General features: G+C 42.1%; 1 protein-coding gene across 4 annotated transcripts in view; it reads left to right on the top strand.

Moving 5' to 3' along the window:
- Positions 1 to 25,262, top strand: part of TCP11L2 (t-complex 11 like 2) — a 41,454-nt gene extending 16,192 nt beyond the window's left edge. For all 4 annotated transcript variants that reach the window (XM_029954174.1, XM_029954176.1, XM_029954173.1 and 1 more), the window contains 6 exons: positions 916 to 1,136; positions 3,268 to 3,404; positions 14,567 to 14,754; positions 14,964 to 15,145; positions 17,812 to 17,984; positions 22,812 to 25,262. In XM_029954174.1, coding sequence (XP_029810034.1) covers positions 916 to 1,136; positions 3,268 to 3,404; positions 14,567 to 14,754; positions 14,964 to 15,145; positions 17,812 to 17,984; positions 22,812 to 23,056 — 1,146 coding nt within the window. In that variant the 3' untranslated portion in view covers positions 23,057 to 25,262. The remainder of the gene's footprint in view (positions 1 to 915; positions 1,137 to 3,267; positions 3,405 to 14,566; positions 14,755 to 14,963; positions 15,146 to 17,811; positions 17,985 to 22,811) is intronic.
- Positions 25,263 to 27,057: the final 1,795 nt, after the last annotated feature.

The following is a 27,057-nucleotide window of genomic DNA, read 5'->3' as shown; positions in this document are numbered from 1 at the left end:
TGATATAACAGAGTTTTAGTGAACATTCACAAAGCCCTTGCTCTATACCATATGCTGGATTATTCATTTATCGTTACTCTAATGCTGTGAGGTAGTTACCACTGTTACTCTTACTGAATAAAAAGGAACCGAGCTCCCTCACTTTCCCACGGTTTCCCAGCTTTGAGGGCTGGAGAGGGATTTGAACTGAAGCACTCTGGCTCCGAGCCCATACTCCTGACCGTGTGCTGTGTGCATAAGCACAGTGTGTGCTGTGTGGTGAATACTCAGGATAGGTTGCTTATAGAATATATAATAAATATTTTATATATTAAATATATAACATAGCCATGAAGTGTTACCATTTGCTCTTAATTTTTTTTTAATGTTTATTTTTGAGAGAGAGAGAGAGACAGAATGCAAATGGGAGAGGGGCAGAGAGAGAGGGAGACGCAGAATCCAAGGCAGGCTCCAGGCTCTGAGCTGTCAGCACAGAGCCTGACGCGGACTTGAACTCACAAGCTGGGAGATCAGGACCTGAGCTGAAGCCGGACACTTAACCGACTGAGCCACCAGGAGCCCCTCCATTTGCTTTTCTTTGAAGGGTTCTTTTGGAGCTGTGATGTGCAACATGGTTTATTTATAAACTTTTTGAAGTTATCTCGGTAATACTGCATCCTTACCAGTTGCTCTCATTCTGATAGTTTCTGTAACTTTCCATGAGCAGTGGTGGGGTGGATGGAGGCTTTAATCCAGAAGGTAAACCTGAGACACTGGAATGCTCCTCTGACCCACCACCAGTCAGTGTAAACTTCTGTGGCATCCAGGGCATTAAAATATGGACAAAGAGCTCGGTCACCTAGACACTGAAATAAAAAATGACAACCCTCATTCATGTAAGAATGCCGGTGACTTTTCTTTCCTTTCCCTGTGTAGATTCTCCTCTCTTTTCTGACTCCTGGCGGCAACCGGCTTCGCAACCAGATCTGTGAAGTTTTAGACACAGACCTAATCCGGCAGCAGGCTGAGCATAGTGCTGTTGACATCCAAGGCCTGGCCAACTACGTCATCAGTACAATGGGAAAGCTCTGTGCTCCCGTGCGAGATGACGACATCAGAGAGCTAAAGGCTACCAATGACATCGTGGAGGTGTTGAGGTTAGTACTTTTGCTTCTTGCATTTTCTTTCTTTTTTTTTTTTGTTCACCTCTTTATTTTTCTGAGAGAGAGAGCACAAGCTGTGGAGAGAGGGGGGGAGACAGAATCCGAAGCAGGCGCCAGGCTTCAAGCTGTCAGCGCAGAGCCCAACCGGGGGCTTGAACTCACAAACTATGAGATCATGACCTGAGTCGAAGTCGGATGCTTAACCGACTGAGCCACCCAGGCACTCGCTGCTTGCATTTTCTGAGAGTACCTTTGAGTTCATTCAAAAGGGGAGTGTGGGGATTGAGGAACACAGAATAATACCTGGTCTCCAAAGGATCCTTGACTCTAGAAGAAAACCAGAGAAGCAAGGAGCAAGTCAATCACTTACTGGGTACGTAGGGTTTTCAGATAGAACGACCTAACAGAGTAGTTAGCCGGTGTGTGCTGGGCCCGGGAGATGCAGTGAGGAAAAAGACAGATACAGCCTCTGACCCCAGGGAGTTTACAGTCTAATGGGAAGACAGACCTCGAACAAGGAATTGCAGTTGTGGTAAGTGCTATGGGAGGGGAGGTACTGGGGATTCACAGAGCTTCTAGCAGAGGGACCTAATTCAGTCAAGGATCTAGGAAGACGTCTTTATTAGTTAGGGTAATGCTAGCTGCTATGACACATAAACCCGGAATTCTTGGTGATGTAACCAGTATAAGTTTTTTACTTGTGTCACGATCTGAATCAGGAGTTCTTGGTCAGGCGGCCTTCCACATGTCATTTGGGGACCCAGGCTCCTTCTATCCTTGGCCCCACCATTGCCCAAGGCCCTTGGAGTCCTGTACATTCAGCTAGTGAATGGGGAAGAGATCATGGGGAAGGCGTACCCAGTGTTTATTTAGCCACCTCAGCCCAGAAGAGCCACATTCCACCGACTGTAACCAGTCCCATGGTCCCACCTAGTTTGAAGGGGGCCTGGGAAATGTGGTCGCCGTCTGGAAATACATTTCCCTAGCCACAAATATGCACTGTGGAAAAAGAGCACAGACCTTTGGTGGTCAGCTAACCGTCTCTGCCCCTGGCTCTCTGAGGAAATGAGGTATACTTTAAAATTGTAAGGATCTAATTCTGGCTGTGTAAACAATAAGGTCTTTGTGATCACAGAGGAAAGGGGAGTCTGTAATAGTTTTCACCAATGAGAAGAACTTTTCTCCCCCCACCCCTTTTTGTGAATACAGCCACATCGAAAATTAAGTTTTATGTAATTGGAAAGATAGGAGGAAGAAACTGGTTTGCATATAGCAGGTAACTTACTTTACTCCCTTGCACAAGTTGATAACCTCTCAAAGTCGCACTTTTCCCCATCTGTAAAATGGGCTGTATGTGTCCATAGAGTTGTGTTCAGCTCTAGCATACTGACTCTTCAGTTGCAGAATCCATGCTTTGAATTATCTTATTACCCATGTGTGGTATCAAATCTGTGTTCTTCATCTTGGCCATATATTGAGCACCAACTGGGTACCACTGTTCCCTCCATTATGCATTCATTCATTCATCATCTCATTGATTCTCTACGACATCCGTCCAAGACCCATCTTGCCTCTTCTTGCACAGATGAGGAAACTTGCACAGAGACTGAGTAACTTAAGCTGGTCAGTGGTAAGGCTGCCTTTGAGCCCAGGTGTGCCCAGTTCAAGACTCAAGTATTTTTTTTCCCCTGTGCCTTGCTTCCCTGTCCTTTTTCTTTTCTCCCCACCCCTGCCACATTCCCTTAGGAGTAGGAACCAAGTACACTATGTACAGACTCCTCAAAATTTTAGGGCTTTCCAATGAAAATTCCTTCTTGAATCTTTATCTCAATGTTAAGACTCGTTGTTTATGCTTCTTAGTGTCTATCAGTTCACTGCTGAGTGTAATGGATCAGCTGGAGGTACTGTGTTTGCTAAAGCAAATACTCTCGAGATCTGTGAAGAATACATTTGGAATGCATGTGTAATGTCTTCTATGAAAAGTGACCTTGCCAATGCCAGTTGGAACTTCAAAACTATTTGGGGGATGTTGATATCTTCCAACCTGTATAATAGATCACAGTTAATGAATTTCAGCTTAATTTCTTAGTCACCTCTCTAACTATTTTAACTTTAAAATTTTTAGACAAATATTTCATGTCCTGGACCTCATGAAAATGGACATGGTCAATTTTACAATTAGGAGTCTTAGACCGCATCTTCAACGCCAGTTGGTGGATTATGAGAGAACCAAGTTCCAAGAAATTTTAGAAGAAACTCCAAGTAAGTACAATATAATGTGCATATATTGAAACTAAGTGGAAATATGATGTGTTATATTTTGGTATCTTAAGGAGTGTCACTAAAGAATTTTGACTTTCCTGTTAAACATTTTTTTAACTTCTAAAATCGATATCACAAATTTATAGCTATTTGCTGGGTCCCAAGAACTGGGCCAAGCACCATTCATTTCTTTATGCATTAAACATATATATTTATTTATTGAGCACTTGCTGTGCCCCAGACAGACACTGCTTAGGTGCTGCGGCAAAACAATGTTGTGACCTCTGCAGAGCTGACATTCTAATAGGCATGACAGACAAATAAACATGTATTGTCAGATGTGTTAAGTGCTATGAAGAAAGGCAGTAGGAAAAGGGAAGACAGCAATGGGGCAGGAGTGGGGGAAGTGGTGTTATCTTCAGACATGGTAGCCTGGGAAGACCTCTCTAGGAAGGAACATCTGAGCAGAGTTTGCAAAGGGAGGAGGAAGGGGCATATGAAGATGTGAGAGAACAACATTCCAGCCAGAGGGAGCTGCAGGTATAGAGGTGCCGAAGCAGAAGCATGTGCATGAAGTTGGACAGACATACCGCACACAGTGCGGCTGGAGTGGGGCAGGCAGGGAGAGAGTGGGAGAAGACGAGGCTGGGAGGTAGACAAAGGCAGGTCATACAGAGCCTTGCTAGGAAGTGAGAGCTTAGAGTTTATTCCAAGTGTGACAAGAAGTCATTGGAGAGTTTTGAACAGGAGAGCAACGTGTGATTTTCGTTTTTAAAGAGGTAGTGGTGATGGTGGAGGGCACTTAAGGGGAAGAGCACTGGGTGTTGTATGGAAAACAATTTGACAATAAAATATTATGGAGGAAAAAAAAAAAAAAGACTGCCCTGGCTCCTGGATAGAGAGAAAATAGATCATACGGGAGAGGGAAACAGGGGCACCATGTAGGTGGTATTGTAATTGCTTGTGCAAGAAATAACGGTCCACCTGGCAGTGGTGGAAGTAGGAAGACAGGGTTAGATTCTGGATTATTCTGAAAGTGGAACAAGGCGATTTGCTGGAAGTTGGATGAGGGAGAAAGGAGAGGAGTTAAGGATGGTGCTAAGGTTTTCACTTGAGCAGCAGGTTGGACAGTGATGGCTGTTAGTGAGTGGGACAACTAGGGGACGGCAGGTAGGGAGGTGGTACGCAATCAGGGTTCAGGTTTATGTATATGAATTTTGAGATCTTATATGGCATCACCATGGACATGTCAGGTAGGTGTTTGGATATAAGGGGTCAGAGTTCAGGGGAGTGGTGGGTACTAGGGCTATACATTCAGGACTAACCAGTATATTTATGATAGGCCAAGCCACAAAACTGAATAATAGTTAACATGTATAAAATGCTTACTATATGCTAAGCATTCTACCTATATTAACTAATTTGATCTTTGTAACAACTTTGGAAATTATTTCCCATTTTATAGATGAGGAAACTGAGACACAGAGAGTTTAGATCACTTGTCTCCATAATACAGCTTGTAACTTATGGAGCCGGGACTCACCCAGGTGCTCTGTGTGCACCATTCAAACTCTTAGCCTCAATATGGCACCACGTGAGATTACATGGGAGTGAATGTAGATACTGAAGGGGCCTGACCTGGGACTCTAGAGCATCTAGAGCTTGAGAAGAGGAAATGGATCCAGAAAAGGGGACTATGAAAGAGGAGAGCTCAAGAGGAAGGGAAGGATCTAGGAAAGGTGATTGTGAAAGAGCAGCCAGAGAAGTGAAGGAAGCCAGGAGCGAGTAACGTTCTGTTGGACAAATGAGGAAAGTGTCCAGACTATGACGCGAAGGCATGATTTGCTATGACATGTATTGCTAAGAGGTCAAGAAAGATGAGGCCAAGTGTTGACCCTATTAGATATGAGTGCATGAGGATCCTTTGTACCCCTGATGGGAGCAGTTTCAATGGACTGGTGGCATTAAAGTTGGACTGGAAGAGGGGTCAAGAGAGACAGAGAGTAGAGAAAGTAGTACCCCAATGAATCCTTGCAGTTACTCAGCTAAGTAGGTACTGTTGTACCCTTTATTTCACGGGTGAGGGAGCTGAGATGCCAGATGTTGCCCAGCTGGTAGAAAACTGGCTGACTGATTCCTTTACTGGCAAACTCTTACTGCTGGCTTCTGGGCTTTAATTAACCACAACATAAGGCTGTTAAGTGATCCATTCACCTCATCCCACCTCGACTGGACTGAGCTTTTCTGCCAAGATAGTCAATAGGGTAGCCTTATTGTAAACAAAGCCAAACAGGTGCCACTTTTAAAGGGACTTCAAGAGCCTGAAGCATGTCCAGGGAAGGGGGCATGGGTTATGAAGGGTCATATGAGGAACCATCCATGAAGCTGTGCATGTTCTGCTTGGTGACGGGACACACATGGCCATGAGCATCACCTTCCCTGTGGATATTGAATCAAGGCCTTTTAAGTTCTGTGGGCAGAGTAGGATCCATGGCTGGGAGTAACAAGCAGCCCGTTTTGACATTTTATAGCAGTGACAGCTGTTTTACATTTGGAATGGGCCTCTCTATTACTAATAGTACTCAGTGCTGGCTATCATTTTGTTGAGCACTTATTATATGCTAAGTCCTTACTATGTGCCAAACACTCTGATTAGCCCATTCAAGCCTCACAATAGCCCTATGAAACTGGTACTATTATCTCTCACTGTTTATAAATGAAGAAACTGAGGTTAAGGTACTTACTGGAGGTCACTGCTGAAGCCTGGTCACATGTCTCTGCCCCAAAGCTTGTACCCTCAACTGCTATGCAGCACTGCCTCTCTTCAAATAAGGTACCAACCATCTAGGGGGGCTCTCCAGCAGGGGCGCTAGCACCGAGTGGTGGATATGACTCGATGACTTCCAGGGGTCCTTCCACAGCAAAAATTCTGTGACTTCAGGGCTATATTGTTATAGCTCTAAAAGGAGAGAGAGATTAGTAGAAACAGAACCTGAATCTGAAACCTGAACTATGGTAACTATGTTCATAGCAGTGTTTTCCTTTCTAGGGTTTTATTGGTTGGTTTCATTCGGGTGCCTGTGTACATGTGTATGTACACACGTGTGCACATGTCTCCATGTCATGAATCAAGATAGCTTGTCATTTGGAGTGAATTCCTTAATATTGTGCTGAATGACAGTTTTGCTCATCTTGAATGATTTGTTTCTGTCCTTATATCTCAGGCTTTGTGACCTGCATTTGTATTTTTCACACTGACCTGGATATTTCCAGAGATTTAAGAATAGAATATATCCAGTTGTGCATATAGGTCATTATTGCCCAGCTCTAAATATGTTCCCAGAGAAACCAAGAGTCCAGGAGGCAGTGTGTGTCAGCTGTTAATTATATCCTCAAGTCACTCTGCCAAAAGTCGGCCACTGTGTCCTAATATCAAAATAAGAGCCTCACAGGAACATGCAGAAGGACAAAAGAGTTGGGCTTTTTTGTGCACGTGATTTTTATAAAATAAGTATTGGAAAATTAACACAGAGGAGTCCTCTAGATTTCTGAATTGACTTCAGAAAAGATTTTATTTTGCCAACAGAGAGACTTTATATAACTGCCTGATTTAACGTACACCCAAGAAAGCCTTAGGCACTGATTGGGCACATGTAACAACATCAACAAGATGACCACATCAGGTCCAACAACTCAGTTTCCCATGGAAAGAGTAGCAGATTACCCTGAGGGGGCCAGACCACAGGTAATTTCTAAGACACTCAGCAAGAAAAGGTTTTTATTTATTTAGATAATATCTTATATCTGATAAAATATTCTCATAGAACTTCATTTCACGTGATTCTTTCAAAACTCCTGTGGGACATAACAAAAACGCATGAAGCGGCATTGTGACGGTCTTTGCCTGGCACACGAGGCTACTGCTAATGGAACATTCTGAAGATGAGCAACTGATGCTCGGCAGCGGGCTGCCCGAACACACGAGCTCCTACTGAGTAGTGCGGCCGGGACCGGGAGCCAGGCCTCCCGCATCCAAGCCAAGACTCAGCCAAGCTGCTGCTCTGGCTGCTTGCTTTTGATTTTTCACTTTTGTGTTACATCAGCTGGGTTGTGTGTCAAGCAGCAGAAACTAATTCTGGCTGATTTAGCAAAAAAACAAAGGAAGTGAATGGAAGGACAGGAGCAGTTCACAAAAAAGCTAAGTACCTGAGTCTGAGCAAGGCCAGAAACCAGGAGAGCATCAGGAATCTGGACAGAAAAGAATAAGGGAAAGTTCCCAGGTCCATCATCAGAATTGTTAATGTGTACTTTAAAATAGGCCATCCTTGGGGTGCCTGGGTGGCTCAGTCGGTTAGGTGTCCGATTTCGGGTCAGGTCATGATCTCATGGTTTGTGGGTTTGAGCCTCCAAGTCAGGCTCAATGCTGAGCCTGAAGACTGCTTCGGATCCTGTCTCCATATCTCTCTGTCCCTCCCCTGCGCACTCTCTCTCTCAAAAATAAATAAACATTTTTTAAAAAACTAAAAAGAAAATAAAATGGCCCATCCTTGAATGCTATAGTCACCCTTCAGGTCCCAGGAAAGTCTGATGGGCATGTGATTCAGGTAGGCCAACCCCCAGGGGGTCAGGGGACTTTCCTGGTCAGGGGCCTCTTAATTGATATTCACAAAAGAAAGCATGGAAAGAGGGAAAATGATTTCTCAAAGAAATCAGTACCAAGGACACCTGATTGTCTCAGTCTGTAGTGCATGTGACTGTTGATCTGGAAGTCATGAGTTCAAGCCCCAGGTTGGGTGTGGAGCCTACTTAAAAAAAGAAAGAAATCAGTACCAAAAGAAGAGAGGTGAGGTGTTGCTAGGCATAAAAGAGTGGATGTCATTGACAAAATAACTATATTCTTCTCACTGAAAATTGGGGTCGTATGTCTGAATATTTTCTAGGATATTGAAAAGGGGAGCCGAGCCATCTTTGCACAACATGAGGGGCTCCCATTCACATATTCTGCACCATTCTCTTAGTTTATGTGAATACTGCCTGCTCAGAACTGTACTGGCTATCCCCCAAATTCAGGATGTGGAGTTGTTGCCTCTTTAGGGGTCACTCAGAGTTCAAGATTACGTACCACATTAGAAGTCAGCAGAGATGGGGATTGTGTTCCTTGAAGAATCTATATCTGACCACCCTCGATACATCCATCTTGGAAGCCTCAAATACTAAACTCGTTCATACTAAACGGGACACTCCCCTGACTACTATTTGTGTGTAACACTAAATAGCGCAACCCGTGGCTCTTACATAATATAAATGTTTGTGTGTGTCTAGTGTTGATGAAGCTTTATGCAACTTCAACCTGTGTTTACTAGGGTTATATTCAGTGACTTATTTGGCCAATCCATAACCTGTATTCTCCCTTTTTAAAACTTCAGGAGTATGCTATTTAGGCAATAAAAAAAAGTGCCCACTTTAAGTGTGTAGTTCTGAATTTCGACAAAGGAATATGCCCCTGTAACTAGGACTACAAACAAGATATAAAGCATTTCTGTCACTCCGAAAAGAACCCTTTTGACTCTTGTGGTCAACCTCCCCCATTAAGGTAAACACTGATAAAATTTTCGTTATTATAGATGAGCTTTGCCTCTTTTAGAACTTCACATTCAATGGAACAACACTCTGTATTCGCTTTTTTGTCCAACTTCTTTTACTAAACGTAAGATGTTTGAGATTCATCCGTGTTGTGTATGTATCAATAGTTTGTATTACTGAGAAGTATCCTATTTTAGGATTGTCCCGTACTTTGTCCATTTACCCGTTGATGGACACCTGCCTTGTCTCTGGTTCTAGCCTGCTATGAATAAAGCAGCTGTGACCATTTGTGTAGCAGTCTATGTAGGTGCACATGTTTCTAGTTCTCTTCCACCTATGAGTGGATTGGCTGGGTCATTATGTTAAGTATATGGTTAACTTTATAAGACACTGGTAGTTATTTTCCAAAGTAGTTGTACTGTTTTATACTCACCATCAAGGTATGAGAGTTCCAACTGCTTTACATTCTCACCAATACTAGTTATTATCAGTCTCTTAAATGTTATCCTTTATAGAGGGTGTGAAAGTAGTATCTCACAGTGGTTCTAACATACATTTCACTGACGATGAATGATGTTGAACATCTTTTCATATGCAAAATAGCCATTTATCTTCTTATGTGAAGTGTCCATTCAAATCTTTTGCCCTGTGTTCAATTGGGTTGTCTTCTTACTGAATTGAAGAGCTCTCCATATATTCTGGAAACAAATCCTTTATCAGATTTATGTGTTGTGAAAATTTCCCCCTATCTGTGACTTGCCTTTTTCATTTTCTTAACACTAACCTTTGAAAAAGACAAGTTTTTAATTTTGATGAACTCCACATTATAAATTTTTATTTTATTTCTGCATTTAATGGTGTATCTACAAGATCTCTATATATCCCAAGGTCATGAATATTTTCTTGAATGTCTTCTTCTAGAAGTTCTATAGTATTAGGCTTAGTAAGCATTTCAAGGTAATATATTTCAAGGTTCACATTTTTCCATAGGTATATCTAATTCTAGCACCATTTACTGAAAAAAAAAAAAAGACCATCTTTTCTCTCTTGACTGCTTTGGCAACTTTGTTGAAAATCAACTGACTATATAATTATGGTGGTCTATTTCTAAACTCTTCATTCTTTTTTTAAATTGAGATACAATTTGCATACCATAACTAATTTTTTAAAGTGTTTAATTCAGTGTTTTTTAGTATATGGTTATACAACCATCATCAGTATTTAATTCCAAAAGATTTTATCACCTTATGAAGAAACCCCATACTCATAACCGGCTTCCCATTCCCCGCTTCCCTTAGCCTTTGACAGTCACTGGTCTACTTTCTTTCTCTCTTCTCTATGGATTTGCCAATTATGGACATTTTATATAAGACAAATCATACAATGTTGGCTTTCTTGTGTCTGACTTCTCTCATTTGTATAATATATTCAAGATTTACCCATGTTGTAGCACATATCATTTTTTTAAAAAATACTTGCTTAAATATTTAAATAGAGAGAGCAGGAGGGGCAGAGAAAGAGGGAGAGAGAGAAATCCCAAGCAGGCTTTGCTCTATCAGCACAGAGCCTGACACGGGACTCTCTCCCATGAACAGTGAGATCATGACCTGAGCCAAAATCAAGAGTCAGTGCTTAACCAAATGAGCCACCCAGGTGCCCCTTCACTTCATTTTTTTAATTCGATTCTATTCTATTCTGGTGATCTATGTGTCTTCTCTTAGCCAGTACTACACAATCTTGATTATTGAGGCTGTCTTGAAATCAGGTAGTATTAGTCTTACATGTTTGTGGTTTTTCAAAATCGTTTTGTCTATGATAGGTCCTTTGAATTTCCATGTATATTTTTAACTAGTTTATCAGTTTCTGCAAAACTGCCAGCTGGGATGGTGACTGGAATTATGTTGAATTGACATCTTAATAATAGGGATTCTACTAGTTTGTGAACTAGGTATCTCTACCTAAACCTAATTTGTCTCAGCAATACATTTTAATTTTGGTGTACCAGTCTTGTACTTATCATGTTACATTTAATCTCATTTATTTTATGTTCTTTGATGCTGTTATAAATGGTATTTCATAAGATTTTTATTTTCTAATATATAGAAATGTAATTGACTTTTGAAAATTGACTTTATCCCAAGAACTTGCTAAATTAACTTATTAATTCTAGTAGTTTTTTAGAATATTCCTTAGGGTTTTCAATATCTATAATCACACTGGCGGCAAATAAAGACAGTTTTACTTCTTTTAAAAGCCTGTGTGTCTTTTATTTCTTTTTCTTGCCTTATTGCGCTGACTAGGACATCCAATCAGATGTTCAATAATAGAGGGCATTCTGGCTTTTCTAGGGGAAGAATGTTCATTGTTTGATTCTTTTTTTTTTTTTTACACTTTTTTATTTATTTTTGAGAGACAGAGAGAGACAGCGTGAGCAGGGGAGGGTCAGAGAGAGAGGGAGATACAGAATCTGAAGCAGGCTTCAGGCTCCGAGCTAGCTGTCAGCACAGAGCCTGACACAGGGCTTGAACCCACAAACTGTGAGATCATGACCTGAGCCGAAGCCAGATGCTTAACAGACTGAGCCACCCAGGTACCCCCATTGTTTGACTCTTAGGTTTGAAGTTAGCTGCAGCTTCTCATGGATGTCCTTTTCTGTATTGAGGAAGCTCTAGTTCTAGTTTGCTGAGAATTTTTATCTAAATAGGTCACATGTTAAATTTGGTCACATGCTTTTTCGGTATACTGAAATGATCATTTTTTTTCTCCTTTATTATGTTAATGTGCTGAATTACAGTGACTGATATTTTTCTTTTTTTAAGTTTATTTATTTATTTTGAGAGAGGCAGAGCTAGTATGAGTTGGGGAGGGGGAGAGAGAGAGAGGGAGAGAGAATCCCAAGCAGGCTTAGCGCAGAGCCTGATGCAGGGCTTGAACTCTGAGAGAAAACTGTGAGATCATAACCTACACCAAAACCAAATGCTCAACCAACTGAGCCACCCAGGTGCCCCAATATTTTTCTAATGTTAAATGAACCTTGCAATCCTGAGATGTTTTTACCACCCCTTACTCATGGTGTATTACTTTACCATGCTAGTACTTTATCTTACTAATGCTTCCTTAAGGATTTTTGCATCTATATTTTTAGAAAGAGATCATTCTATAATTTCCTTATAATGCCTTTGCCTGATTTTGGTATCAGGGCAAAGCTGGCCTTATAAAATGAATCAAGAAGTATTCCCTTTTCTGTTTTCTGACAGAGTTTACAAGAAACACCTTGCACTGTGGACATTAGTAAACACTTTACTGGATCACAGTGGGAAAGCAAAGGTAACAACAGGCCTGTGGAGACTATATGGGCCATTCCCTAAGCCTGTGGTTACTTCCAGAGATGGGGAAATACAATGGAAACCTACCAGGTCTCTCATACAGCCACAGAGAGCAGAGGTTTTTGAGCACCCACTATGTGACAGGTGCCAATGAGAAGATACCCAAGTAGTTTCCACAGCCAATGGGTCTCCCAAAACAGAGCCACATTTCACGTACCTGTCAAGTTGTGGTATGAATTAAGTCAAGGGAAAAAGAAATAAAAAATAAAGATCATAAGTTGGACTCTCTGTGATCTCACTAGTAAGATGAAATTGATATGAAGGCACATGAAACGTTAATGACAATTAAAAAACAACAACAAAGAAGCTGGTTTTTAGTTCAGCTATTTAAGGGAAATGACAGCCAGATCAGAAATTCAAAGATGGGTGCTCTGAGAAGGGAGAGAGAAGGATGCGTCCATATGACCAAGAAAGGCTTCCCACAGGAGGAGAGATCTGGGCCAGGCCGGTAAGGACTGGCAGGATTTAGATTTAGAGAACCAAAGATAGTTTCAGGGGGGTTAGGCCAAGCCTCTCTGGCAGGAAACCAGGAGCATGTATTGGTGGGGAGTGAAATCAGGTGCTGTCTCCATAGATCTTGGGAAATTCTTAGGTAAGTGTGCCTATAAAGCCATTGCTTGTTCTAGTGTTTCTCCTTCCTAGTAGACTAAGAACTTCTTTGGTGCAGGGAACATGTTTACTCATCTGTGAGTCCCTGGCATTTAGTACGGTACCTAGTGTATATTAGATGCTCAGTGATCATTGAATAAGTGAGTGAATGGAGAGAATTACTGCCCACGTGAAAAACCAAGGGTAGAGGTGTCTTATGGGGTTGACCTCGCTTTTGGAGCTACATAGAAGGTTCAGTGTGCTGGCCGTTGGGCGTGCTAACTGCAGATGCCTTCGAGGAAAACATGTTTCACTCTGGACTTGTGCTCTTTCTGTTTTACCAGTCATACTCAATTCTGACTGTGGACTAGGATCACCTGGAGTGATTAAACACAGATGCCTGAGCCCCATCTCAGACTGATTAAATCAGAATCTCTGGGAGCCGTGCGCAAGATCTTTTTTTCTTTTTAAAGCTCCCCAGGTGATTCTAAAATCAGCCACTATTGAGAACCACTGTGGTACACTGTTGCTTTTGTTTGAGATAACTATATGGGCTTTTAAATGTGTCAGCTGTAAATGATTAAGAGTGCTGTATAAATACTCATTAATGCCACGTTGTAATTATATCCATGAAGATTTCCTCTTCCCCTCCCCCGTTGGATATCTTTTAAATAAATGACTATAAGTCTTTTGCATCTTTATGAACAGAATTTGAAAAAACCAAGAACAACATTTGCCAACTGAGGAGAAACGAAGTCGTGAAACTCGGGGGTGGTGTTGCTCCAGTGTGGCAAATGGAGCTGCTCATAAATTACCCCTGTTCAGGCGCTGGGCCTGAGGAAGAATTTCAGGGTCATTATTCTTTATTTCATTCTCTGGTGCTCTAAAAAAATTCTGCACCTGTGTTCATACTGCATTTTTTAAAAGCAGTTTCCACCTTATAAATTCTACTAAACATACAGTGTTATAAGAAATGTGGTATAAAAAGTCAATTGTTTCTCCTGGGAAACCTTAGAACTGGGTTGAAAGTAAAGTGTGTGCTTGTACTTTAGACATGGCTCTAAATCAGACACTCAGGGGTTCCAGCACCCCTTTTAATAAGCAATGCTTTTAGTCTATCTTCTCTGCACAAAATTCAAGGCTGCGTGCAAGCTGGCTCCTGCCTACTCATCCAATGCCACCTGCTACCACTCTCTTTCCCCTGGTTTTCTATGGGCCAGCGATACAGATTTGCCTGTGGCATCCAGATTGTGCCATATTCTGTCACTTTTCTGGGATTTTGTATGCGCCATTTGCCTGTCCTGGAGTGACAGCTCCGTCCTCTGTCTGTCTTGTATCTTCAGGCATCAGTCATAGAGCTCTTCCTTAGAGTCTGTCCTGGACAACCTCTGCTCTCCCCACTTCCATGTGCCTTCTAGCATTTATTAGATCTGCTGTAATTGTTAGTTCACGGCTCCGTCTCCCCATCTGGGCTTGAAGCTCCTTAAAGGGGTGTACCTGTCTTTTCATTCATGCCCAACTCCTAACGTGACGTCTGTCATGTAGAATGCACACATGGAGGGATCTGTCAGCTGTAGGACAAATATGTGGCCTTTTCACTTTCAGATGCTCTTGATCAAACTACAGAATGGATAAAAGAATCTGTAAATGAAGAACTACTTTCTCTTTCTGAGACACCCTTAACTCCTGGGGCTGAAAATAGCTCTAAGCCAAGCCTGAGCCCTACGCTGGTGCTAAATAACAGTTATTTAAAACTGTTACAGTGGGACTATCAGAAGAAAGAGTTGCCAGAGGTGAGTGATTTTTTTCTTCCCTTATGTTCCCCAATATCTTAATTCTTCAGTTCTATCTGTGTATCAGCTCGTCTGTCTAGTGTTGCGTGTGGTTTAATGACTTTCCTGAAATCATATGAAATGGGAGTTTGGATGTAACATTGCTTGTTTTATATTTTCATGGTATTGAGCTTCCCTTTCTATTTTTACATTTAAAATAAATATGCTAGACACTCATGACAGATGGAGCACGTCTTCAGGAACTGACAGAAAAGCTGAATCAATTGAAAATTATTGCCTGCCTGTCCCTAATTACCAACAATATGGTGGGTGCTCTTACAGAAGGCCTTCCTGAGCTTGCAAACAGGTTAAAAAGGATTGCAGCCGTTCTACTTGAAGGCATGAACAAAGAGTAAGTTCCAAGTGTTTTTATCTGCTCATCCTTGTATTAAGGCTCTGCATGTATTTCAGAGCTCGTGAAAACCCCGGATGTCTGCGTGTGGTATTCAGCACTGTACTTTACAGAAGCTTATCTTACAACTTCTTCTTCTAGAATTCCTTTTAATATCTCTGAAGGTTTAGGTGTCCTTTCATAGGGAAGGGAGAGGTCTTTTCCATGACAAGTGCCAGGGTGAGTGTCCTATTTCCACTTGGGATGGGCATGGACAAGAGCTCTTCTTTGAGAGTTCCTTTTGTTGGAACAAACCAACACAAACCAGAATTCCGAGGTCAGTGTTTAGAAGGACCTATTAAGGAGGCTTTCCTATTCAGTTTTTCTGACTCCGTTATTTTTCTGCAGTGAAATGCTTGCTTACTGACTTCGCTGATCCAGCCTGCTATAAAGTCTTCAGAAGTAGTGAGTGACAGGAGCGCCTGGGTGACTCAGTCAGTTAAGCATCCGGCTTCGGCTCAGGTCATGATCTCACAGTTCATGGGTTCGAGCTCTGCATCAGGCTCTGTGCTGACAGCTAGCTCAGAGCCTGGAGCCTGCTTTGGATTCTGTATCTCCCTCTCTCTCTGCCACCCCCCTCCCCCCGGCTCGCGCTGTCTCTCTCTCAAAAATAAATAAACAAAAATACATTTTAAAAAAAGAAGAAGTAGTCAGTGACCTCCTGTCCCTCAGAGGCACTGCACAAGTCCAGGGAAGGTCTTGTTTGCACGAAATTCATTTCCCAGTGTCAAACCTTCACCGAACAGTGGGATCCCATTTAGATTTTGCATTTAGATCTTCCTGTTGGGAATCCTATCCAAGTCAGAAAATTCCTAATCTTAGTTAGTGATCGGATCTTTTCATGGGTCTTCTCCTCCTGCCTGTTTCCCTTTCCGGTGTATTCAACGCCTTACATTCTTCATTCCTGGCTTTGAAGGGAGATGCACCTATCCCCCATCCTCCTGCCCTTACTCAGAAAGCACATAAATTACCTGATAAAATCCTAGGATTTTAAAGAGCCAGAAGGAGCCCAAGTGGTTACAGCATCCGGAGTTCTCAGAGAGAGAAAGGTTTTCCTGGGGCTGCATAGGAGGAAAGGGGAACCCAAGGCCCTGCCCTTTCTGCAGCTTCTGTGCTAAGCAGCCAGGCTCATGTACTTCACATCCCAGGACCCAAGAGCTCTAATGAGAGGAAACCTTCTCTGGGCTTGCGGCTGGTCTTACCTTAGCATTTCCCTACGCTGGGTAACTTACTTTCCAGAAAATCTTATTCATTAGAGAACCCACAATGCTGCTGAAGTATTAATATAAAGCAAATAGCAAAGTGGTTACAGAGAAGTCAGGCTTCAGGTCAGAAAGACCAGGGTTTAAGTCCAGCTCTGCTGTTGACTTGTTAGGTTCCCTCGAACAAATTCCCAAATCACTCTGGGCCTCGTTTTCTCGTTTGTAAAAAGAGATAGGTGTGCCTTCTTACAAATGTGGGACATTAAGATGGTTCTCTGTGAAGTACTTAGTGCATGTGTCTGGGACATGACGGGTGCTTGGTCAGTGTCCACTTTTAATGACTTGTTGTTAATCATCTCCTGCATACATGCTCTGCCTCTCTGATCGCTTTGTTTTGTTGACTCCCCCACCTCCACCCCATTCTCTCATCCTTTCATTCCAAGTTTGCATATGGTTAAGTTAAAGACCATTTCTAGGGGCACCTGGGTGGCTCAGTTGTTTGAGTCTCCAACTCTTGGTTTCAACTCAGGTCATGATCTCATGGTTGTGAGACTGAGCCCTGTGACAGGCTCCATGCTGGGTGTGGAGCCTGCTTGGGATTCTCTCTTCCCTTCTCCCTCTGCTCTTACCCTGCTTGCATTCTCTCATGTGTGCTCTCTCTCACTCTTAAAAAAATATTTAAAAGAAAGACCATTTCTGGACAGCAGGAGACCATTTTCAATCATCATTCCCCGATAGTGTGGACCCAACACATGCCCTTTCTCATTACCTCTTTTTTCTTGCCTTTAAGTGACCCCTTTCCAATTACTTTTTATGATTTTCTGGACTCTATGTATTTGGGATTTTTGATTGGTTCCTTGAAAGTAACAATAGGAAGGAGCGTCTTATCTTTGATCATGATAGCTCAAGAATTTTGGGTAGGTAATTTGTCATTATAATATCAACCTCTGAATACCTTCATTTCTTGTTTTTGATTGGTTTTATAGATTCACTTTTCAGGCATGGATAAAGGAATTGATTTTACCTCATTGTGTAAGCATAGATATAACAACAACAAATCTATGAATAAATCCACTCAGACTAAAGGGCTTATTCTAAGGAGTAAATAGGTATTTTCTTTTTCTTTCCAATGGTTCTTCAGAAAAATGAGGATGCAGACTTTTTTTCAGGGACCACCATTCAGGGACTGCTTTCCTAACTCAACACTACCTACAGAATTAAGTGTTTTAACCATTTAAAAAATCTGCTACATATAAAGGTTGGTGTTGAGGAGTTACTGTATGCTAAGTTCATGCTAATTGAGGTACTTATTGCCTGTGTAAATGAAAAGTGATAGACATCTGAAACAAGTTGGTATGTTAAAAAATAAATAAAAACTGATAAACAGAAAAGCTGTTACTGATGCAATTTTGTTTTGTTTCTTAGGACCTTTAACTTGAAGGAAGTCCTGAATTCTATCGGTGTTCAGACTTGCATGGAGGTTAACAAGGCCCTGGTGGAGAGAGGCTTATCCGTTTTAAATGCTGAGGTCCAAGCTAATCTTATAGGTCAATTTTCAAGCATTGAAGAGGAGGACAATCCTATCTGGTCCTTGATTGGTGGGTCCTCATGTTTTTATTGGTTTCTGCTTCGATTCCGATTTGCTTTAACTTTATGGTTTTGACTAGTGTCAAGTGTGTGTTACATTTTAGGCTTAGACAGATTACCTGCTCCTTTGTGAGAATAAATATTAAAAATATAAGGAAAGAATCTATACTTTGAATGAAAGGTTTGGGACTCACCACTTCTCTGTGTATATGTAATGGGGGGTGGGCAGGGGTGTTCCTGGGCCTTCTCTCTTACTATCCAGCCAGTAGATTTTTATGAAGAAAATAATATAACACTACTAGTAGTGTTAAAATCCTAGATCAATGCAACAATCCAAACCAGCTGGCAGTATGTTCACAGAAAGCAGGTACCAGTTCTTCTGTGAGCTAGGTTAAGCTAGCTGAGGCCTCTCTGTTGGTCGGGCTTGAAAGAGAAAATGAGTAGAGAGGCTATGGAGCTACTGGGCATGATGTTGGCCTTTTTCTTTCTTTATTATTATTTTTTTTGGCACTTGATTGCTAGGCAAGTGACTCTCTTGGTGTCGGGTCATGTTGGTGAGTTGGGAAAGTGGAGAATGCATCAGTTAGGACTCTTTCTGTTACCTCTGACAGAAGTGAACTAGCTTAGCAAAAAGGAAGTGTATCATCTCATATAACCAATAAGAGCGGAGCAGGACTGACTACCCACACAGCCTAGTCGGAGCTCAGTGTCACTGGCACTGGTTTCCCCACCTCCATCCCTCAGCACTGCCCGCCTTTGGGCTGGCTGTCTTCACAGATAGACTCCATCCTAGCAAGACACCTTCAGCTCTAGCCTGCATTTTTCCATCTTGAAATCGAGTGAAAAACAAGGTGTTGGCTTCCCTGTTAACTGAAACAATGACCCTAGAACTGAGTCTCATTAGCTCCACTTGACCTGACTGGAGGTCATGTTACGTTCTTGAATTCATCCTGGTGGCCGGAGTATGTTCAGTGTTTAGAACCAGAGTGAGTCCAAGTTCCTTGCAACACCTGGGCTGAGAGTAGGGAAGAGATGATTTCCCCCAAACAGAATCTGGGTGCTGTGGCCATAAGGAGCGGGGAGGGTGATGTGGGGCACAAAGCAAGTGTCTGCTACCGAGAGTCAGGAACAAAGACCAGAAGGAGGAAAAGAGCATTGAATAGGAACATACTAACATTCTAGTTTTCAAAGTACAACACTGACTTCCCTAAGAACACAAATGCTTGTTATTATTTATTTGAGGCTCTCGCATAGCTTCTCTCATCCTTACGCCCTGGGGACATGGAGTGCTGGAGCTCTAGGCCCTTAAAGCTCAAGGCTTCAACCCCTCCCCAGAAAGGAGCAGTGCTGGTGAGCAGCAACGTGGGCTACTGGGAGGTGACCGTGGACGACAGTAACAGACACAGTGCAGCTGCAGCCACCTGTGGCCGAGCCCTTCCCTGCTGACTTGTGTCTGTCCTCACAGCCCGTGGTCTCCAGCAGAACAGCCAACACCTGGGAGACTGGGCTCCTGGGAGGAAGAGGAGCAGACTGTCTGCAGTCTCTGCCACATGCCACTAGCCCCGACTGGTGGGCAGGCCTATGAGGGCAGGATGTGTGTCTCTTGTGTGCTGTATCCCTGTCCCAGGCTGGACCCACACATGACGTTTCATAAACACAGTTGACCCTTGAACAACACACATTTGAACTGAGCAGGTCCCCTTGTATACAGATTTTCTTTGATAAATACAGTACAGTACTGGAAATGAATTTTCTCTCCCTTAGGATTTTCTTAACATTTTCTACACTCTAGCTTATTTTATTGTAAGCATAAAATGTATAATATACGTACAAAATATATGTTAGTCAACTATGTTATCAGTAAAGCTTCTGGTCAGCAGTAGGCTATTAATAGCCTTTTGGGGACTCAAAAGTTAGATGCAAATGTTTTTCCTACATGATGGGGGGGCAGTGCCCTTCACCCCCGTATTGTTTAAGGATCTGTCTGTATTTGTGGAAGGGGTGGGGGCACTGGGGACCGAGACTGGGTGGTGTCTCTCATGTAACCAGCTGGCTGCAGACTAGGGACTCTCAGTGAGCCGGTCTTACTCCAGAGCTCACATTCTTAACTACTCCTGAAGGGCACTCTAGTCAGAACCGGAGCCCTGCTACTGGTTGGCATGATGGCCAAAGTATCCAGGTGTCCTCTGTGCCCTTGCTTCAGATAAGGGAAGTTCTTGCAATTTCAGAAGGGAGAGGGAAGCTGGGATGCCCCAGCTGGATGGCCCCACCCCATGGTGGCCTCTTAAAATCCAGCAAAGCACCTTTTTTTTCCACTCAGCTCTCTGAAGTCCAACTTTCCTGCTCTTTTGCAAATTGAAAGTATTTTTTAACCCCAAAGTATCATTGCCTAGCAACTCAAATGACTCACTTCAATGTCTCTCCTTTAATTCTGGAAGCCAAGGGCACGCCTTTGGCAGGGACTCGGTTTGGCTGCTCCTAACTGGACAAATGCTTCTGTCACTTGAGTCTTGGCCTAAAAACTGACTCGTCAACTGAGGAGACAGAGTCACTTGTTGGCATAATAACAGTTTTGAAAGAGTCTTATTCTTTCAATAATTTTTCGGGAAGGTGTTTGGACTGCATCTGTGATGCAAACAGACCTGGGCTTCTCAGTTAGGCAACCAATGTAATGGGGAATTTGTACCCAATTCACTCTTAATTTTCTGCGTGCAGAAGAGTTGGAGTGAATTAAGCACTCCGAGGAATCCTGGGGACATAAGAAGGACCAGTTAGCCATGGATTCCCTCCCCTGCTCCCAGTACCCATAGTCTGCCCTCCTTTCCTTTTGAGGGACACATTATTTATTTATAATGGGATATAACTCCCACTGTGTTCTTAGCCTTTTAAAAAGATAATTAGAAAAATTTTCTTTCAAGCCAGCTTTTTTCAAATGTGTATGGAAACCAGATAAAAATTATTTATAGATTGCCTGCCATGTAGACTATGTGCACGCTTAGAGCCATCTCTGTTTTTTAGAAGTACTTTTCAGTTATACAAGTGATACACACATGAATGATTTTTTCTTGACAAATTACAGGTTAGGCCTGCCAAGTCCTCTTTGATTGCCTTCACCCACCAGGTGCTCCCTGACTCTATTGTTTTCAACTGGGTGTATTCATCTTTTAGGAGCTTTTTCATTCCATTTTCACCTCAATTCAGTTAGCATCTCTGATGTGCCTGCTACGTGCCAGATCAAGGATACAAAGACCCCTCACCCTCAGGGAGCTCCTGGTCCAAGAAGGGAGAGAGGCACACATTCTCAAGTAATAGTAATATAGCGTGATGATCTGACAGATGTTAGGGAAAGCTACAGAAAGGAGGTAACTTTAGGCTTGGCCTTGAAGGATGCTTTGGCCTTGGGGCAGAGATGAGGAGAGAGGGAAGAATATTCTAGTAAGAGAAAACTGTTCTGGCTAAGACAAGGACATGGGACATTGGGATTTAGAGTTCTAGGTCAGATCCGGTTGCAATATATGACTTTTGGAACAAGTGTTTGGAGATAAGAGTTTCATACATGCCATCATTGTCCATATTCAATGGACTGTGTTCTCCTTAGCAAACTTTTCTTTGTGAAGTTTCTGTTTCTAAGGCCAAGAAAGTCCTCAGGCGGTATGGCCTGTGGCAGATCTGGCTTGTCTGGTACTATTTGTCTGATACTGTTGCAGCCCAATTTATTTCTGCATTTGCATGCCTGTTGCACAGGCAGATGCATTGAAGCATGGATTAGGAGGACGGAAAATGATGGCCAACTGGAATGCCAGTTAGGGCAGCCGCTCCTCGGTGCCTCCAGATCATTGGCCACAGGTCGGGTAGCTGTATAATTTATTGTCCAAACCAGGACACTTTTTAGAGCACTCTTGTTAATTATGCCAGGACAACAGGTGTAGACTTTGGCCATCCTGGGAAATCTTGGAAGTGTCGTCCCCCTTGTCATGTGGTATTTTGGGCCCCCAAGTTTGCCTGATCTCTAGATCTTTCTAGAGGAACCAGAAGTTTGGATTTCTATGTGAAATCCCCAGATTTTAAATGGTTTCTATTTAAAAAACAACAGCAACAACAACACTGTGTGGGGCCAAGCTGGCAGTGCTAGTTTAAGACTCAGGTGTTGTGTACTGAACTAAAATTATGGACGTTACGTATTGAGTTTTTGTAGAAGAGGCCCTGTCTCGCCCCAAGAGCGTTCTACATGTTATGTCAGTTAGCCACGGCTGCATAACAAGCCACTTCAAATTCCATTGCTTAAAAAATACAAATAGTGCTGCCCACAGGTCTGTGGGACAACTGAGTAGTTCATCTGGTCTTGTGGGACTCGCACAGGCATATGCAGTCAGCTGTGGCTTGGGTAGGGTGCTCAGCCCATCTTGGCTGGACTCTCTCAAGTGTTGTGAGCTTGTTGGCTGTACGTTGGTCTAGGATGGCCTGGGGGGGGCTTCCTTCGATGTGGTCTTTCATCCAGCCCTGGCTTGTTTACGTGCAGTGGTGGGTGGAGAGAGCAGATGCGGACCGTGACTCTTGAAGCCTCCACTTGGAACTAGCATACTGGCACTTCTACCGCATTCTCTATCAGCCAGAGCAATCCGTACGTAAGGCCTCCCCAGTTCAAGACACTGGGAAACAGTCTCCAGCCTTCCACTGGAAGAGCTATAAAGTCAGCTTGTAAAAGGCACGGATACAGGGAGGCAAAGAATTGGGAATATTAATTGTAATTCACCTACCATAATTACTATTCTCATCTCTTTTTAAAAATTCATCTTCTTAAATGAAGGGCCAGATAAAGATACTTTCTTTTTCTCCAGATAAACGAATCCACCTGTATATGAAGAGCCTGCTTTGTCTTCCAAGTCCTCAAAAATGCATGCCTCCCGTGCCAGGAGGCCTTGCTGTCATTCAGCAGGAGCTAGAAGTGCTAGGCTCTCAATACGCCAACATTGTGAATCTCAACAAGCAAGTGTATGGACCATTTTATGCAAATATACTTCGAAAGCTGCTCTTCAGTGAGGAAGCCCTGGGAAAGGCTGACGCTTCATCTTCTGCTAACTGAAGAGGAACTGACATGGGATGCGTGGTTGGGGATCTAGCACTCCGGTACCCAGTCTGTTTCTACCAGTGGCATTATAGATGCTGCACACCCTCAGCCCTGCTTGTGGTGCAGCGTTAGCCTGAGTTTGTGTAACCCCGGAATATTAGCATCGCAGAAGACGTGCACATCAGAGAGACCCTGTTCATGCATCATTTTCAAGTTCAAAAAAGATGTTTTTTAATGGAAAGAAAGCAATTTATAATTAATTCTATTACCTATATAATACTTGTTAATGTTTTCTTAAGCATTTATATATGGCTTATTCATTCAACCCTTAAGGAGTTGTATTTCCTCACTTGTCACAAATCTAATGAGTTTAAATTTTGTTACAACTTCTTAAAAGGGTTGAAAGTCAAGAGAATAACCAAGGGGATCGATGTTCTGAATAAATGGTGTGAAGTAAGCATAATTGTATTTGAAATATATGATTAAATTTTATTAATGTGTAAGAGAAACTTACATAGTAAGTTTTCAAAGTCCAGAGATGTACCAAATCACATTTTATATTACCAATTGTCAGTATTTGTCTAGAATTTAAATTTACTAAAAACATTTTAAAGCTATGTACACATTTTAGGTAAAACCTCTGTTGTTCATTTAGCAAAAGTAGAAAAAAAAATCCCTTCTAAAATTTTATTCTAGAGGTTGGTTTCTGCCTGTAACTTACCCTACTCTCTGAGAGAAACAAGTTTTGCACAAATATCTTAGTGAATGTCCTTGCATTTCTCAGGCCATTGGTAAGGTTTATATAAGATTTTACTATTTTTATGTAAGGCGGAAATGGTTTGAATTGATTTATTTAGAATAAGAAGGGAAGTTGACAGTAAGTGAGATCCCCAGAAGATCCCAATTGTCAGTGAAGTCCACATGTGAAAACGAAATAGTTGAAGTTTGGATTTTCTTTTTTAACCATACAGATAATTTGTTAGCAAATACCTCCTGTGCTGAATAGATTCTTACCCTGCTATGACCAAGATGCTCTTCTAAGTATTATTATCATTGACATTCATGAGCATTAAGTCAAAACTGCCAAGCTGGCACTGGTTGTCATTGGGATTTTGGAGAAATCTGCTTGTTTGGAGTTACCTACTACTTCTAAAATGTTAAGGGAGCCCCTACAGTCTGGGCAGACTCCACCTAGAACATACTTTATTCCCATAAAACACATTTGGATTCTCTTGCTTTTGAAGGACCCATTGAATCTGAGTGGTCTGGGAGGGAAGAGTGGGTAGGAGGTAAAAAGGAAGGACTGCTCCTTGTTCCTTACCTGCTTTTCCTCACCATGACCTCCACCATTATGGTGCTACTTCCTTATTTGGTAAAGTTCTAGGAGATGATTGTCTGAATAAATTATTTCCATCTTTACATTTTGGAGGGATCTGCCAAACCTTGAGGAAATTTTGAAAGTCTTTTTTATTTTTCCTCACAATGACCAATATATAAATCTGCCATTCTACCCATCTAAGCAGCTGTGTATGAGTAGAATTTTCCTGAAGAGCACATCACTGGTCTTACCCATTCCCCCGCCCCCTTCCGGTATTTCCCTTCTGCCCATGTTTTCCTGTACTTAGAAACCATAAGGTGCTGAAAAAAAATTTTTTTTTCATTTTCTCTTAAGTTGAAGTAGTTTTCAACTGTGTTCACTTGGAGCATGGGTAGCAGGTAGTTCTGACATGGAAAAGTAATATGTAGTGTGGCTTCTTGTTGATTTCTGAAGTAAACGGCACACTGAACAGGAGACCAGGTGGTTTACTTTCTTATTATCAGATTGGAATCCAGCTGGTTTTCTTGTTTACTTGATTATACTCCACTTTCCAGTGGGAAAACAATGTGCAGACATTTTAAAAAATGCATTTAAAATAAAGGGCATTCTGCTGCTTTTTTTTTCTTTTTTCTTTTTTTTAAGTCCCAAAGTAAATCTCAGTGTCTCAAGTCTGGATTTAGTCAACTACATTTATTAAGATTTTAAAAGCATATCCCTTAGCATGTGTTTTTTTTTTCTTGGTTTTACTTAAATGTTTACTTCTACTTTTGGGGTTTTCTTAACATGGTCTTGTTTTGTAATGTCAGTTTTATTAAACGCCATATACACATGTTCATTCTTCTGCTACAACATGTATTGTGTGTACTAGTTAAATTTTAAAACATTAAAAACTATTTCAAGATAGCCAATGTCTCTTTGTATTTTTGTAATTTTTTATTTTTTGAGAGAGAGTGAGAGAGCGAGAGAGACAGAGAGAGAGAGAGAATGAGTGCAGGAGGGGCAGAGCACGAGGGGATAGGGGATCTGAAGTGGACACTGTGTGGACAGCAGAGAGCCCAATGCAGGGCTCAAACTCACAAACTATGAGATCATCACCTGAGGTGAAGTCTGACACTTAACTGACTGAGGCACCGAGGAACGCTTTTTGTTTTCTAAACCACCTTTGAGTAGTTCAGGGCTGGAATATTGCACAGTCTTTATTGTGGTTCTTCTAGAATGATTTTTCTGATGATTGTCAGAACCCTACAGAGACCAGGTCATGTTCACTCAGTCAGTCAGCAAATACATATGAGGCATTTACTATATGCCCAAAAGTATCCTAGGTGTTGTGATGCACAGATGTCCAGATAGACACTGTCCTCTAGAAGCTTATAATCTAAGAAGGACAAACTTGTGAACAAAATATAATAAAGGCTAGAAAACAAGTACATACAGTGCTAAAGCAAATACCATCAAATTCTATTTCATGGAGATCATTCTTGAGCTACAATAGGACAGATCAGGAATTGCCAGGAGGCTAAGAAAGGGGAAGGTGCAATAGGCTAATTGCTGGCTCAGTCAGTTAAGCATCCGACTTCAGCTCAGCTTCATGGTTCATGGGTTTGAGCCCCGCATCGGTCTCTGTGCTGACAGCTCAGATCCTGGAGCCTGCTTCTGATCCTGTGTCTCCCTCTCTCTCTGCCCCTTCCCCGCTTGCACTCTGTCTCTCAAAAATAAATTTAAAAAACATTAAAAATTAAAAAAAAATAGGCCAAGGGCATGGTGAGTACGGTGGTGTCGAGAAATGGCAAGCCAACAACCAGCATATGGTAGAAGAGTGGAAGTGAGGAGAGATGAAATGAGAGAGGTAAAAAGGTTCTGGGATATAATGCTAACCCTCATGGGGTTTGTCCCGAAACAGACAAAGAATCAGAATTTTTTGAAATAAGAGAGGTTGTGCTTTAGAAATTACGTATTTGGAAATTATGTTTTGGAAAGATTACCCTGGCAAAGAACACTTGTTGTTGGAATATTCCTCTGTGTGGAGTGCGTGTACATACATGCACCTGCACGTGATCACATGGGATAAGGAACAGAAATGGACCGGGTCAGCTGAAGAGGAAAGAGAGCTTATTGCCTAGGTATTAAATGCCTCATGGAATCTCCTTAATCTGGGGCAAGAGGCTTGGAAATTGGGTAGGATCCAGGGCAATTCAAGCTGCAGGACTCTGGCCAAACTGGATGCAGTCCTATGGCCACAGAGATTGATTTCTCAACTGTCCTTGCTTCTTTGCCTTGTTTGCTCAAGGTCCAAAGTTCCAGGTATGAACAAGCTGTTAGAAGAATCTAGGCCAAGTGCCTAGGCTCTGATTTCAGGAGATGGAGTGAGTAGCTGACCCCTAGACTCCCATGTTCCCATCAAGCTCACCCAACTAAAGATTGTAAATGGAAGAGGGTTCTTGAGGAGCAGAAGGAGAAAAAAAATCCACAAAATATACATTTGTGATCTCTTTAAAATATGAATCTGAGAAATGCATGTGACCACCCACCCAATCCAGCACTGCTTCTCAGAATAATGCTAAAAGATGATTCAAGGAAGGGCAGAGGCATGTGAAGTCAACCATTACTCGTGTGTGGGTAGATGAACTGCTGAAAAATAGCTCCCAGGTCTGAGTGGCCTCATTTACCCACATTTCTCAAATTATAGTTCAAAGCAGAG

This window comes from Suricata suricatta, chromosome 10 (genome assembly GCF_006229205.1).
Source record: "Suricata suricatta isolate VVHF042 chromosome 10, meerkat_22Aug2017_6uvM2_HiC, whole genome shotgun sequence".
NCBI lineage: Eukaryota > Metazoa > Chordata > Mammalia > Carnivora > Herpestidae > Suricata > Suricata suricatta.
The sequence above is the reverse complement of the archived record's forward strand: the minus strand, read 5'-3'. Positions and strand labels throughout refer to the sequence as shown.